The 14,784-nt window shown below is 47.8% G+C and overlaps 1 protein-coding gene and 1 long non-coding RNA gene across 2 annotated transcripts in view; one reads left to right on the top strand and one right to left on the bottom strand.

Annotated features, from left to right (window-relative positions):
* The window catches only part of LOC109281233 (uncharacterized), a 133,699-nt gene extending 120,971 nt beyond the window's left edge, over positions 1-12,728 (bottom strand). The window contains exon 1 of the long non-coding RNA XR_002087817.2: positions 12,561-12,728. This is a non-coding gene — a long non-coding RNA (uncharacterized LOC109281233). The remainder of the gene's footprint in view (positions 1-12,560) is intronic.
* Positions 12,729-12,910: 182 nt separating this feature from the next.
* LOC102558907 (cytochrome c oxidase assembly factor 6 homolog) lies at positions 12,911-14,784 on the top strand. Its single transcript, XM_006257914.4, has 2 exons — positions 12,911-13,248; positions 14,453-14,784. Exons 1-2 carry the CDS (start codon positions 13,105-13,107, stop codon positions 14,546-14,548), a joined length of 240 nt encoding a protein of 79 aa, XP_006257976.1. The 5' UTR covers positions 12,911-13,104; the 3' UTR covers positions 14,549-14,784.

A 14,784-nucleotide genomic window follows, 5' to 3' on the forward strand; every position in this document is an offset into this window, starting at 1 on the left:
ACACAGTGAAACGGTACAGCAATGAGAACTAATTTGAACAAGCATTGCTTTAGTGTTCTAAGTCTGAGTCTGGCTCACTCATTATCATCAACATTACCTCAGATCACTTGTCTAATAAACCTTGCACTCACTTTGTTGGTTACACACATTCAGAGAATAAGGGAGGGGAGTTATTAGGGAGTCCATCAGCATTATTTTGTAACGTCAGAACTACTTGCTTTCTCACAAGCTCAGAAGTATTGTCTTCTATTTCTTACATTTTTATCAACAGAATTTAATCTACAAGCAGGAGTAGTAGTGCTCTGAGAAGGAACACACTGAAAAAATCAGATTTAAGGCAAATTTGTTTTCAGAATGCTTATGATAATTTTAGGGTATTTTCTGCTGTTCAGCCTGATCTCATGGCTTAGTTATATCATCATTTTCAATAATGGTCATAATAAAATCTTTGTTTTTAAAGCATTCTTTTAAACCACTTTTCAAACATTAAGGATTTAATAACAGCATATTGCTGCCGCTTAGAAAAATAAAATAGGTAAATAAAACTGCAAGAATATAGATTGTGCCAAACTGTATTAGGAAGCACAGAGAGGCTACTTCTGCCTTGCTCTAAACAAAAGTCATCAAGTAGTAATGGATCAAAACTTATCCCTCCCTGCATCTCATTTTTGGTTGCAATGGAAACTCAAAATGAAACAAACCAAATCCAATTCAGGTTCTCCACAGAGACAGAGTTCTTCTCCAAGGACTGCTCAGCAAATTTGATTGGTCTTCTCTAGAGAAACCTTCCCACTTCCTTTCTCTTAAGATGGCTTAGATGCAGCCAGCAGCAACAGCAAGTCAAGGAAACATAATGAGCATTATCCATCATCATCATGTATTAACCTAGCGTGGTTTTCAGGCAAATACTGCTGATTTGTTATGGGCAATCTCAGGAGATGTTTACAGATCACTGGGATCTTGTTAGTGGTTTATTTACACTCTCTGATGAACACAAAATAATTATTTTTTTAATTATTAAAACCACACCATGAAGATACACTTTTGATCAAACTACAGAGGACAGTCCAGATCATTAACTCACAGGAGTATATTGACACAACTTGTTAAATGCTGGTCCTTTGTGCCATGTATAGCTTTAGTAAAATATGATACATACTTCCAAATAATAGTATATCTTGGTTGCTTTTTTATTTATTTTGGTTTTCTTCTCTTCTTTGCACCAGTTCTTGAAGATGACAGAGTAATACAGACCAACCTTTCAGCAGTACAAACATGTACATAGCTGAGAGAGATTAATTTCCGAGGAGCATTCCACATTCATTTTATAGTTGATCTATCATTACAACTGCTGCAGACAAGCTTTGTCAGCTGTTTTGTGTAATATCTACCATAAATATTCACAAAATTAAACCCAAGAGGCTAGTGCACATTACCAGCTACTTGAAAGTCCTTACTAATTTTGTCCCAAGTCCTTTCTCAAACAAACTCTCATTGACTTTCAAGCACCAACTGGATAAACAGCACCAAGGTCTGGAGTCCAATCTAAGTGGTATGTTAGTAATCTTGGAATAACCCCATTAAGCACAAGGAAGTTACTCCAACTTGCAAAATTGAGCAAGGTTAGCCTCCAGATTTGAGCAAGGTTAGCCTCCAGATTTGAGCAACTATTATTGCTTCTGTTACGGTGATGGGAACATCTAGAAGCACCAATAAGAACAAAATAAAAACCAGTTGAAGCCTGAAGGATATAGCTCTTAACTTGTGCCATCAGTTAGTGAATCTTTTGGATTCCTTGGAATCCTTGGATCCTTTGGAATGAAATGTGCTACTTATACATATATTCATAAACATTCATCCTCCAGCACTGACTCCATGATAATTAAATCCTCTCTTCAGCTTCAAGCCCTCTCCAGATCTGCACTGAGCATTCCAACATGTCTATTCCAGATACTAATGCTTTAGGACATGCTGCCTCGCTTTGCCCTGTTATGAGACTTGGGTGCTGATCCTGAGGTAGCTGTAATTTCCAAAACAAAATCAGTGGGGCGAGTGAGTGGAGAATTACGACTGGGTAGCAATTTGCAGCCAGTTTAGGCAAGATACCAAAGGCAGTAGAGAATCATGGTTGGTTTGCTTTAATAAACCCTGAAGGAAGAGAAGGGAGTGGCCACTAGGCAATTAGGCTAGGATAGAAAATGATCTTGATTCATCAGACATATTGGGCAATATTACGGTAAATGAAAAAATATTAATTTCTTCCAATACCTGGAGAGGAGGCAGGTGTAAAACAGAATTCTACATTCTGCAAGGATGGCAGTGAAGGACTCTGTCCATATTATTGAATGTTAATTTAATCTTTTTATTTGGTGAAAATTTGTAGAGTGATAATATCAACTTAGGTCTACTTCCAATAAAAGATAGTGGTACCCATAAACTAGGCACCACAGCACTTCACTTTTAGGTGTTTGGCCCCAAGAAGGGAATATAAACCCCAGAGGCAGATGTTTAGTCTCTGTAAACAGCATACTGGGGAGCGTTAGTTGCTAGGGCTGTGTGAAATGGCACTGTTCCATTTCGCCTTCAGTTTTGAGGGTTCGAAGGAACAGCGCTCCGTTTCAAATCTCATTTTGATTCGAAACAGCTGTTCCATTTTGTTCCGTTGAAAGTGAAAGGCTGCTTCGATGCTGTTTCAATGTTTCGCTGGGTGTGGGGCGTCAGCCCAACTGGGCTGACTCTCTGCCCCCGCACCCAATCACAGCACAGTAGGGAAGTGAGCCCAGCTGGGCTGATTCTCTGCCCCCCCCACGGGATTGCAGTGCCCCCTGCCAGATCACAGCGCTGGGGAGAGGAACTGAGTCCAGGCTCAGTTTCCTTCCCCTGCGCTGTTATTGGCTTCCAGCAGCGGGAGACGGGGAGAGCCAGGGCCACACTCCCGGTTGGTGCTGGGAACGCAGCCCTGGTTCTCCCATCTCTTGCTGCTGGTTTCGAAACTCAAAATGTTTTGAAACGTTTTGACTAGCCTCATTTTGTTTCGAGGCTGTTTTGAAGCCCTTCATTTCAATTCGATCTGTTTCAAGCTCAAAATTAGTCGAAACAGTGTCGAATTGAAACAACTGGCAAAATTTCGCACAGACCTATTAGTTGCCTCTGACTGGTGATCCAAAGAACCCATGTACTGGGGGAGGAACACTGAGCACAGGGATGCATCTGAAGCTGTACTTCCTCTCCATAACTTAGACATGTGACTCAGCACTGTAGTCAGACATATCCCTCCACTCCAGAACACATTGTTCCACCCCAGGATCCAGAGCCTAGAAACCTCTCCTGAAGGCAGGCACCTACAACTAGCCTTTGAAAGAACTGAGTAGGGCTCACTGTTTTCCTTCTAAAACACAAGCAGTGGTAGTGGTTGCGGAGGGTGTTCACCTTTATATAATCACTCACGAACAGAGCAAGAGACCCAGGTCCAATGGCCTCCTCAGCCTGAGGGAATTTAACTCAAATCTTCCCCACTCCTAGTAGAGTGCCTTTCTTATTAGGCAGCAAGGGAGGCTGGGACAAGTACCCTTCCTGTTGAAGGTGGGCTGCTGTGCAGAAAGGAGTGCAGGGCTCATGGGGGCTGCAATTAGGGAAAATTCAGATCAAAAAGAGGAGGAGAGGGTTAGATGCTGCCAGGGTTAAGCAGCAGCTGGACACAATTCTTTGGATCACAACTTTGGACTTTGGTAGCTGAAGGCCACCTATGCTCTGCTTTATGCATCCAAGCCACTTCTGGATCTTAAGTGCCACTACTGGAGAAGTGTCATGCATGTCTATCTCAGCCTCTTTTCGCAAGCCTGGTAGTGAGGCATGCTAAATGCCAGTAAGCTCTCCCCCAAAAAATCATTTAGGAGCTGCAAATGCTCAGTGCCTTTCACGATGAGGTCCTTATTAAAAACCTCTCTGGTTGTCAAAACTCCAGGCAGTTCAAAATTGCAGCTCGGTAGGTTACCATGGAAATTAGATCCTCAGCTTTATAGGCAGCCACAAGCAAGCTGCACATGGATGTAGAGAGTGCAGGTGTAGAAAATAAAAGCTATGATTCTTCTGAGTATAATCATGGAACTCTGCTGATTCCTAAGCCAGAAATAAAACCATTATTAAATGGGATTTACTACTTCATATTTGCTACCAGCATTTCTCCAGTGATCCCATTTTCAAACAGAGCTCATTGGCCACCAACATGACCCAACCTTAAGCTGTCTATATCATCGTAGTCTGGTGCTAATTGTTAGTCTTTATTATAATAAAACAAAATAGCCCCTGTTTGTTCTTGTTTCACCCTAGTTGCTGATTCAAACCAGGCCCAGGATGCTATAGTGACAGAGATATTTCGAGTAATTTTTTTCAGGTTGCTGAATGGACCATGTGAAATGAGCAGGTGGCCTCGATGAAGTTAAATTCACATGGACCACAAGCTCACAAGCACAACCACAGTTGTTACACATTGGCATCCTAGTTGACAATTTAGAGGAAGAGGGCAAGGACTGAGTTTGTCATGGCCATTTCTGGTTCAAGGTTAAGTTGCAGTGGTATGGACTTAAAGTTTCCTGTTCCTGAGAATACCAAACCCATCATATACATAGGCAGAAATCACCCAGACTGTCAAGCAAATCTCTTGCAAGTGTTACATTCACTCAAACCTCCCATACACAGAGACCTCCTTCCCTTCCTTATTAATGATACATTTTACAGAATTAATAAAAGCAACACAGAAGAGGAAGAAGGTAAATTTTTAGGCCTGCTTTTAATCTGAGCTCTGATGGCTAGAGGGTCATTTGTGCTGCCAAATGCACAAAACCAACTCCAACATAAAGTGGAAATATTTAAATATAAATGACATCCTGTGTACAAGTGACATGATATCCGGTGCAAGACCCAAATTATTTGCAAGATAACCCAATGCCCTTTTGATATTCTTCATATTCTAAATATCTATTTTAAAGTACAGAGAGACCTTGTAATGAAAACATAGCATCTATTTATTTATGCAATGTATATACCACCCTTCCAACAAGGCTCAGGGCAGCTAAAGTAAGGTAAACAATTTAAAGAGCATAGTTTCATAGTTGTTTCATAGTTTCATAGTAGGTAGGGTCAGGAGGGACCTGAACAGATCATCTAGCCTGACCCCCTGCCATAGGCAGGAACGAATGCTGAGGCCACAAGACCCCAGACAGGTGATCATCCAACCCCTCTTGAATTTGCCTAAGGTAGGGGCGAGGACCACTTCCCTGGGAAGTTGGTTCCAGATTTTGGCCACCCTAACTGTAAAATATTGCGTCCTGATCTCTAACCTAAACCTATTCTCCATCAGCTTATTACCATTGTTCCTTGTCACCCCAGGTGGTGCTGGGGAGAAAAGGGCTCTGCCTATTTGCTGTTGAGCCCCTCGATGAGCTTGTAGGCAGCCACCAGGTCCCCCCTCAGCCTCCTCTTGCTGAGGCTGAACAGGTTCAGGTCCTTCAGTCCCTCCTCGTACGGCCTGTCCTGCTGCCCTCTCACCAAGTGGGTGGCCCTCCTCTGAACCCTCTCCAGGCTGGCCACATCCCTTTTCAAGTGCGGTGCCCAGTACTGGACGCAATACTCCAAATGCAGCCTGACCAAAGTTGCATAGAGGGGGAGTATCACCTCTCTGGACCGGCTTGAGATGCACCTTTGGATGCATGACAAGGTATGGCTGGCCTTGCTGGCTACAGTTTGGCATTGGCGGCTCATGTTCATCCTGGAGTCAATAATGACTCCAAGATCCCTTTCCGCCTCTGTGCTTTCAAGAAGGGAACTCCCCAGCCTGTATGTATGCTGTGGATTCCTTCTCCCAAGGTGCAGCACCCTGCATTTGTCTATGTTGAACCCCATCCTATTCTTGTCTGCCCACTTTTGTAGTCTGTCTAAATCTAGTTGCAGCCTCTCTCTCCCTTCAAGTGTGTCCACCTCACCCCACATCTTAGTGTCATCAGCAAACTAGGACAGCGTGCTTTACACACCCTCGTCCAAGTCGCTGATGAAGATGTTAAACAGTGTGGGCCAAAGGACTGAGCCCTGGGGGACCCCACTGCTCGCATCTCGCCAGGTTGAGTACATCCCGTCCACCACTACTCTCTGGGTGCACCCCGTCAGCCACTTTTTTACCCATCCAACTGTGCAGGCACCAATGCCGCAGTCACTTAATTTATTGATGAGGATGGGGTGAGAGACAGTGTCAAAGGCCTTCGTAAAGTCTAGAAAGACTATGTCCACGGCGACACCATCATCCAAGGATTTAGTTACTTGGTCGTAAAGGGCAATCAGGTTGGTCTGGCAGGACCATGCTGATTGTCCCTGAGCATGATCTCCCCTGCAGGCCCCCCACAGATGTGCTCCTTGATGATTCTCTCCAAGATCTTCCCGAGTACTGAGGTGAGGCTTACAGGCCTATAATTACTTGGGTCCTCCTTTCTCCCCTTCTTAAAAATAGGGACCACATTAGCCAGTTTCCAATCCCCCGGCACCTGGCCAGATGGCCACGAATGCTCATACAACTGGGCCAAGGGCTCCGCGATGAACCCTGCCAGCTCCCTCAACACCCTTGGGTGGAGGGCAACTGGACCTGCAGATTTAAAAATGTCTAGCCCTTCCAGAAGATCCCTAACTACATCTGCACTGACTGAAGGCTTGATTGAGCTATCCCCAAGACTGTCCCTACCTCTGGTAAGTGGTATATCTTGGTCCCTGTTCAGGAAAACAGAGGCAAAGAAACTGTTAAAAATATCAGCTTTCTTGTCTGGTGTGGCCACCAGATTACCGTTTGTGTCTTGCAGGGGCCCTACATTGCCTGGTGCCCTCTTCTTGCTCCCAATGTACTTGAAAAAGGACTTTTTGTTGTCCTTAATCCTGGACTAGAATAAATTTAAAAAGTAACATAATAAAGCAGAGACCCACTAAACACCACCTCAGCCTGGCTTTGGCTGATAAATGCTTGCCCAAACATCTTGCAGCACTTCTGAAAGATGTCCAGGCACACACTTTGGCGATCTTCACAAAGAAGGGTGTTCCAGAGCTAAGGCGTAACTGCTGGGAATGACCTCTCATTTGTTTCTGCCAGACTTGGTGGACCAATAGTACTTCCAGGAAGCTGCTCTCAGCTGACCTTAGAGATCACAATGGGCCATAAGGAAGAAGACAGTCCCTTACAAATATAGGGGCCAGGCCAATTAAGTAAAAACTAGCACCTTAAATTGCACCCAGAAAGCTACTAGAAGCTAATGCAGACACTGGGGAACTGGAGTTATGTGCTCCTGGTGGTCAACCCCTGTCAGGTGGTTACACTTAGAAGGAAGAATATTAAAAGATGTATGTAAGTTATACTCCATAATTATTTTTTCCACATATGGAGAAAAAATAGGCAAAATTTAAGTGCTGTATTGATACCCAGAAACAACTGAGCATTGCAGGACAAGAACTCCAAAATTTGGCTATTGAACTAACTGAATTGTTAAGCTGAAATAGAAGCAGACTTTTCATGCGGCACTGTACAGCTTTCTGGCACCACATAAGGGTGCAGTCACCTGCAAAGAGCACGTGTCGGAATTCCATGTATTGCATGACACATGGCTGCATGGTACCTCACACCAATAATGGCCATGATGTTGCTAAGCAGGCAGCGCACCTTTGTGTTGACAGGAGGCTGCTGTTCCTGAAAGAGAGTATAGTTAAACCAACCACGCAATGAGGGAGGTGCATACACTAGGCTCCAGTTTCTCCCCTTTCTTGGTTATTTTCCTTAAGAACATAAGACGTACCATTTACTGAGTCAGACTGTCACAACCCAAAGGTGTGATTTTTGTTTTTGTGTGTGCTTTGGCACCACTGAATTATTTTCCTGCCGTTTGTAGCTTTCTTTGCAGGGTGCATTTCTTCTTTGCAGCATAGAAATGCACGTTGCAAGGAGTTCCCGCCATTTGTATTTAAATTCGTGCCCCACTATTGGTCAGTTCTAAATTATTCCCACGTGGCAGCTAGCGATTGGCTTGCTGGCCGTATAAGAGGCTTGAGTGGTTTCCGCCCAGGTTGGAGGACTCCACGAACATCAGGAGGAGGAGCCTTCACGTCTCGTGAAGATCTCTAAGCGCTGTGGAGCCTATTGGACCCAGCGTGAATATCAAGAAGGTAACAGGGGTCTGATCAGCCTCTCGCCTCTCCCCGTCACCAAGCGCAGTCCTCGACGTATCCCTCTTCCCTGCGCGCAAACAAGGATCCACAGAGCCTCAACAACTCCGTGAGAGTAAGAGTTTTGTCCGAGTCCTCAAACGGGAATTTAAGCGGAGCTTTACCTGGGAAACTTTCCAGCCTACACCGCGACCATCTACGGTGTAAGTAAACAATCTTGAATCAACCATTACGCGTCTGTGCCTAATTCTAGCATGTCGCCTGCTTTCTCCGACCCAGCGTGTCTGGGCTGCTGGCCACAGCCCGCGGCGCGGAAAAAGGGCCCGGATTGCTCCTGGCCCGCACATGGCAACGAGGATGGGATCAGGAGAAAGCACGCTAGAGCTAGAATTAGTTAAGAACTGCCCTTGGCGCGGTGAAAAACGCCAAGTGAAAAGTTTTATGGAACTGGAGGCGCATATCGCTTACCACCAGGCGGGCGAAACGGGTGAGAGATTTATCAGCAGACGCCTTTCGCTGAAGGGAGAAGAGGGAGCTTCCGAAGACGGAGCCCCAAGAGAGAGGAAAGTGTATTTGCACCCCGCAGCATTCGGGTGTATGATGAGAGACAAGCGGGTCCTGTTCAGGCCCCTCGATACTGTGTCCCTCGCCAGAGTCAACCTGGCGGGCAAAGTGAACCTGACCCTCACCCAGGAGTGTGCCCGTTGCCTACAATATGCTCGGGAGAGTGAAGAGCCGGTGCCAATCGGCCGATTCTCCCCTTTTATGGTGGCATCTAGATTAAGGGGTCACGAGCTTCCATCCGAGCTCCGCGAAGATCTGGAGACGGAGGGACGCCCCGCAGATGAGAGGGTGGCCCTACAGTACGACAAGGGGGGAGAGTTAAGTGCAACTTTCCGTACGATAACTGATTTAATGAACAAGAATTTAAGTTTAAAAGCCCAGCTGCATATGGCTATTCAAGCGGTCAAAGCAGCAGCTGAGAGAAGGGATCCTGAAACGCCAGCCCAAGATGGCACCGAGCAAGAGGGAGACCCCATGGAAGAACCGGAAAAGAAGGGTGGAGCTTTGGAGGAACCCGCGAGAGTTCAGTCAGCGACTCCACCCATCAACGCAGCGTCGTCTCCGGCAACCCCGCCCAGCGACGCAGCGCTACCTTTGACGACCACGCCTTCTTGCTGACGAAAGGGAGAATCGAGCGGAGGAGCGCATCCGCCCCTCCTGCCTGAAGCAGTAACAGCAGCAGTGACTCCCGCAGTAGCAGTTCAGTCTACAACGACTAACCGAGTTGCTACTGCCTACTATGCTCGCACCAGAACTGAACTACAGGATTTGTGCAGAGAATCAAGAATCCAACCTGAAGAAACTCTAGCTGTACGGTTGGGATGTCTGGTCGTGGAACTTGGATCCGACCCGCTGAACCAGGAAGAAGCAAGCTTCTTGGTCAGACAAGCTTCGTGGAGTAGAGGACATGTCACTGACATCGACATGATAGCGGTCAACGTTCACTGGCCTATTCCACTGCCAGCGCTTGTTCCAGAACTGATCTGTCAGAAAGCCCACGTATGGCATGACGAATGGCCAGAACATACCGGCGCAGAACATCTCATGCTAGCAATCATCGGAGTCTCGTACTGTGCCTGGAACCCGAGAGCATGACTCCAGCGAATAAAAACCATGGCCTCATCGTCATCTACGAAATCCTGGAACCGTTCCAGTAACCGTTCACAGCCTGGATAGTTGTCTTGAGGTTTATGGGCGAAAGAACATCGTCGTCCTCCGGATTCTGCTCAACCCAATGGTGAAACAACCCGTAAGCAATCTCCTTCATCAGTTGTCACAACCGCGTATCCTGATGGAGCCAAGATTATCTAGTGATCGGGACCGTCGACACCCAACCAAGATTCAAGGCATAAGACACCGCGAATCCAATCTTCCATCATTGCCACAGAGAACACCAGAAGAGCGATACATGTTTGGATTTCTTCTACAGCGTTCTGAACTCAATAAACGGCAACTTCGAATTTTAGGGGACGCAGGCCAATGGCAACTGGCCTATGAGTTAGGTTTCCATTACTTAGAAGAATTAGACGACGGCTCCTCGACAATTTCATCTAGTTGAGTGTATAAGAGAGAATAGTTTAGAGTAGCAACCACTTGTACCATATAGAAATAACAGTAAAGTTCCATGAATATGTTGAGATGCGTTAACTTATTTTTTTTTGAGAGTTTTTTGTTTACAGATCCGGAATTCAGAGTGCGTGGTGAAGAGAAGACCCAAGAAGAATAACATGACCGAGAAGTGAGGGCCTGACGCGCAACTTCGCCATAACACCCACTAAAGCCCTGATCGTGCAGTTTTTGTTATGAATCTGATTATGTGTGTGTATTTGTGTTGGTTATTGTTTGGTTCGATCCCTGAAGAATGAACTTCTTACGTTGGTAAATTTTGCGTTCGTTTGTTTTGTTTGGCAACTTGTAATAAAACCCTTAATCACTCGAATAATGAGTGTGCAGCATAATTCAGCTGTGCCTTCAGCAAGGGGGGATGTCACAACCCAAAGGTGTGATTTTTGTTTTTGTGTGTGCTTTGGCACCACTGAATTATTTTCCCGCCGTTTGTAGCTTTCTTTGCAGGGTGCATTTCTTCTTTGCAGCATAGAAATGCACGTTGCAAGGAGTTCCCGCCATTTGTATTTAAATTCATGCCCCACTATTGGTCAGTTCTAAATTATTCCCACGTGGCAGCTAGCGATTGGCTTGCTGGCCGTATAAGAGGCTTGAGTGGTTTCCGCCCAAGTTGGAGGACTCCACGAACATCAGGAGGAGGAGCCTTCATGTCTCGTGAAGATCTCTAAGCGCTGTGGAGCCTATTGGACCCAGCGTGAATATCAAGAAGGCAACAGGGGTCTGATCAGCCTCTTGCCTCTCCCCGTCGCCAAGCGCAATCCTCGACGTATCCCTCTTCCCTGCGCGCAAACAAGGATCCACGGAGCCTCAACAACTCCGTGAGAGTAAAAGTTTTGTCCGAGTCCTCAAACAGGAATTTAAGCGGAGCTTTACCTGGGAAACTTTCCAGCCTACACCGCGACCATCTACAGTGTAAGTAAACAATCTTGAATCAACCACTAAGCGTCTGTGCCTAATTCTAGCGTGTCGCCTGCTTTCTCCGACCCAGTGTGTCCGGGCTGCTGGCCACAGCCCACAGCGCGGAAAAAGGGCCCCGGATTGCTCCCGTCCCACACACAGACAATAGATTAATCTTGCCCAGGAGATTGTTTTCCCCATAAACCACTAGGGGACCTGAGCTAGCAGCTTCTTCACAAAGCCATCACCATGGGCATGTATCTGGTGTGCTTCATGGACACTCCTGACACCTGTCCCTTCAATGAGCAAAGGGAGACCCTGGCACATGCCTACCTGGAGTGTGCCAGGCTGCAGCCCCCTCACCACCTCCTCCAGATGCTCTTGTTGAGGTTCTAGCTGCACTATTTCCCTCCCCTATTTATGCACTCCCCATCCGCAACCCTACCAAGACCTGGGACCTCCTCCTGGTGCTAGCCAATCTAGCTATCCACCTCACCAGAAATGAGGCTGTGGCCCAGAGGACCCCTGAAGGCTGCACGGCCACTTTCTTGTCCCTAATCCAATCCCATTTCCAGGCAGAGTTGCACTGGACAGTATTGATTGGCTCCTTGGACTCATTTGAGGGCCAGTGGGCACTGTCTGGTGTGCTCTGCTCAGTGTTCCCTCACTTTAAACCTATGACCTCATGCCCATCCCTGTTATATTTTGATTTGTCCCAAGGAATCAATCATTGCTCACCCAGTGGCCTCCCTCTATGGGAGGCCTATAGCATTTCTTAGTGGGTATTGGCCCATGGCCCCATAAGCAACAAGAAACATGGTCCCTTAAGCCCTGTGTCACAGTGGCAGAGCATGGATGTTGAAAGGGAGCATGCACTGGGTATGACCACAGTTTTTTCCAATTGTTCCTCCCTCACCTGTAGCCTCCAGCATTTAGTGTCTAGGAAGTCCTGATTCAGGGGCTGTCTCCCCAGCTCCCCTGCTCAACAGCTACTGATGCCCCTTTTCTCCCACAACGCGTCCAATCCCTTTTTCAATCTGGCCAAGGGGTCAGCTCCCATGGACCCCAACCAGTTCCACACCAGGTGGCCCCGCTGGGTGAAAAAGAACTGCCTTCATCTGACAAACCTAGAAAACAATAAAGTAAAGCAGCTGCTTGGGAAATGTGGCACCCGCACCAGGGCAGGTTCAACACCTGAAGCCCGGGGCAGAGGGTCTCAACCGTCTCGGACTAGTGGCGACTTCCGCTAGCTTTTCCTTTGGGGGGGAGGGTAAACGTGGTACCTCTCATTAGACCAGCTGAACAGCTGGGAAAAGTTGTTCTTTTGTGGGGCGCAGGCTTTCTGTTCCACTCCAAGGGGAGGAGCCGGGACAGCCCAGCCAGGGGCTGCAACCTCGGCGCCTCTCGTGACAGCCGGCTCGCCAAGGGTCCAACCCAGCCGCCCCGCCTCAGCTACGTCACAAACGCCACCGAACTCCCCCCGCTCCCCGGAGAGCCGACAGCCCCGCCGCGCCCCTCTCACCCTCAATACGTCACGGCCAATCACAGGCAGCGTCGTACTCCCACCATACGCACTCACGCATGCGCACTCTCGCCGGGAGAGGGGGAGGGGGCAACTGCGCCTGCGCTTGGTGGGGGAATAAAAAAGACCGTCCCCCAGCGCCTCACTCCCGACTGCGCAGGCGCCACAGCACGAACAATATCGGGGAGCGCGGCGACCACCCACGTGCTGCTCCGGGGGAGGCTTGTGCTGGTGGCGGCCCGAGGCGCTTGGCCGGGCTGGCGGGGCCGGGGGCTCAAGGTCAGGAGGGCCCAGCGCCCCGGGCCATGTCGGCGCCGTCCATGGAGGAGCGGCGGGCGTGCTGGGGCGCCCGGGACCAGTACTGGAAGTGCCTGGACGAGCAGGCGGAGGACGCCGCCGAGTGTCGCCGGATCCGCCTGGACTTCGAGGCCCGCTGCCCGCTGCAGTGGGTGAGTGGCTGCGGCCCGGCCGGCGGGGAGGTGGTGTCTGGGCCCGGCCGCCTGGGAGCGCCCTTCCCGACTTGCGCCCGAATGGTCCCCAGTGAGGGGCAGGCACCGGGGCAGGGGCTGGACACCCACATCTGGAGCGGAAGCAGCTGGAAGGGACCTCCAGAGGCATCTCGTGCACTCCCCTGCCTGGGGCCACATCCAGAGCACCATCTCGCCCCCCACTGAAACGACTGTCCACAAGCCGTAACGCTCCCTGACCTGCTACAAGGGGACCGCAGCATAAGCGTTACTGTGTCCTACCTTCCACTTGATTTTTCCCAGCCCAGTGTCACTCTCAATTTTCATTTTAACTCTCCTTTTTAAATGGATAACTGAAGACAGCTGTAGATTAAAAATAATCAGCCTAAAGAGAGCCTCCCCTCCAGTTCTTGCTCGCATTGTGTTAGCAGGTGTAAGGAGCATTGCCTGGCTCTGATAACATGGGAATTATGGTCCACCAGGCAGTGCCTCTGCTGGGGGACGATCCCTAGTTGAGCTTGTACATTGGAGTAAGTTCAAGGAAACAGCGTAGTGTGTCCACACCAGCCAGGCTGGCTTGTTCGGAGCTACTGCAGATTTGCCACATATCCTTATCGGCGGTGTTAATTTCTGACAGCCGTGCCTTATGGGTACCAGTAGCTCTTTGGAGGTCTGGTAAAAGCCCTGGTACACTATGGAGCAGTAGGAAAACTGAGTTGCTTGTGCTATTGTAACAACAACTTCCATTCACACCAGCACCTAACAGTTGTAACATTACATTTTGTAAGTTTAAAACTAACAAAAGTTCTTTTTCACATAGGGTGTAATTAATTGGTGGAACTCCTTGCTACCAGCTGTGGTGGAAGCTGACAGTGTAGCCAAATTCAGAAAGGGACTGGACACATTCTTGGAGGAAAGTGGGGAGTTGGGGAGACAGCCTCTGAATCAGAACTTCCTAGACCTTAAATGCTGGAGGCTGAAAGAGGAACAGTGGCAAAAGCCATGGTCATACCCAGTTCACTGTCCCTTTCAGCATCCACTCTCTGTCACTGCATGACAGGTTACTGGGCTAGATGGACCTGTGGTCTGACCCAGTCCTATCTTGTGTTTGAATAAACTCTTCATATTGGATCTTTTTCTTGTAGTTTACTTAGATGACCATAAATGTGTTCTTGTTTTAAAACAGGTTAAACATTTTGACAAGAGAAGAGACTTTTTAAAATACAAAGAACAGCTTCAAGCAGGACAATATCTGCCTCCAAAGACAACTGAAAAGACATAGCTACTCACACTTAAGAAACATAACCAATGAGAGAATAACCTCACGGAAGAGAGAAGCACTGGAATGGGACAGAAGCTGCTTGAGTGGTGATCTAAGCTGTCCCTGAAAATTCAGGTTGCTTTCCTAGATGCAGCATCTCACTTATGCAAAACAGGGGAGGGGGTACATGTAAAAAAAAATTGGTATGTAGTTTCCAAATGTAAAACAAAATAAAAGTTCTTCCTGTGTAAACATGA

Source organism: Alligator mississippiensis, chromosome 1, assembly GCF_030867095.1.
Source record: "Alligator mississippiensis isolate rAllMis1 chromosome 1, rAllMis1, whole genome shotgun sequence".
Taxonomy (NCBI): domain Eukaryota; kingdom Metazoa; phylum Chordata; order Crocodylia; family Alligatoridae; genus Alligator; species Alligator mississippiensis.

Excerpts from the sequence above, each read along its gene's own strand:
- LOC102558907 (XM_006257914.4), top strand. The coding sequence starts at position 13,105 with ATGTCGGCGCCGTCCATGGAGGAGCGGCGGGCGTGCTGGGGCGCCCGG. Across the intron at positions 13,249-14,452 it reads CCCGCTGCCCGCTGCAGTGG|GTTAAACATTTTGACAAGAG; the intron begins GTGAGTGGCTGC and ends GTTTTAAAACAG.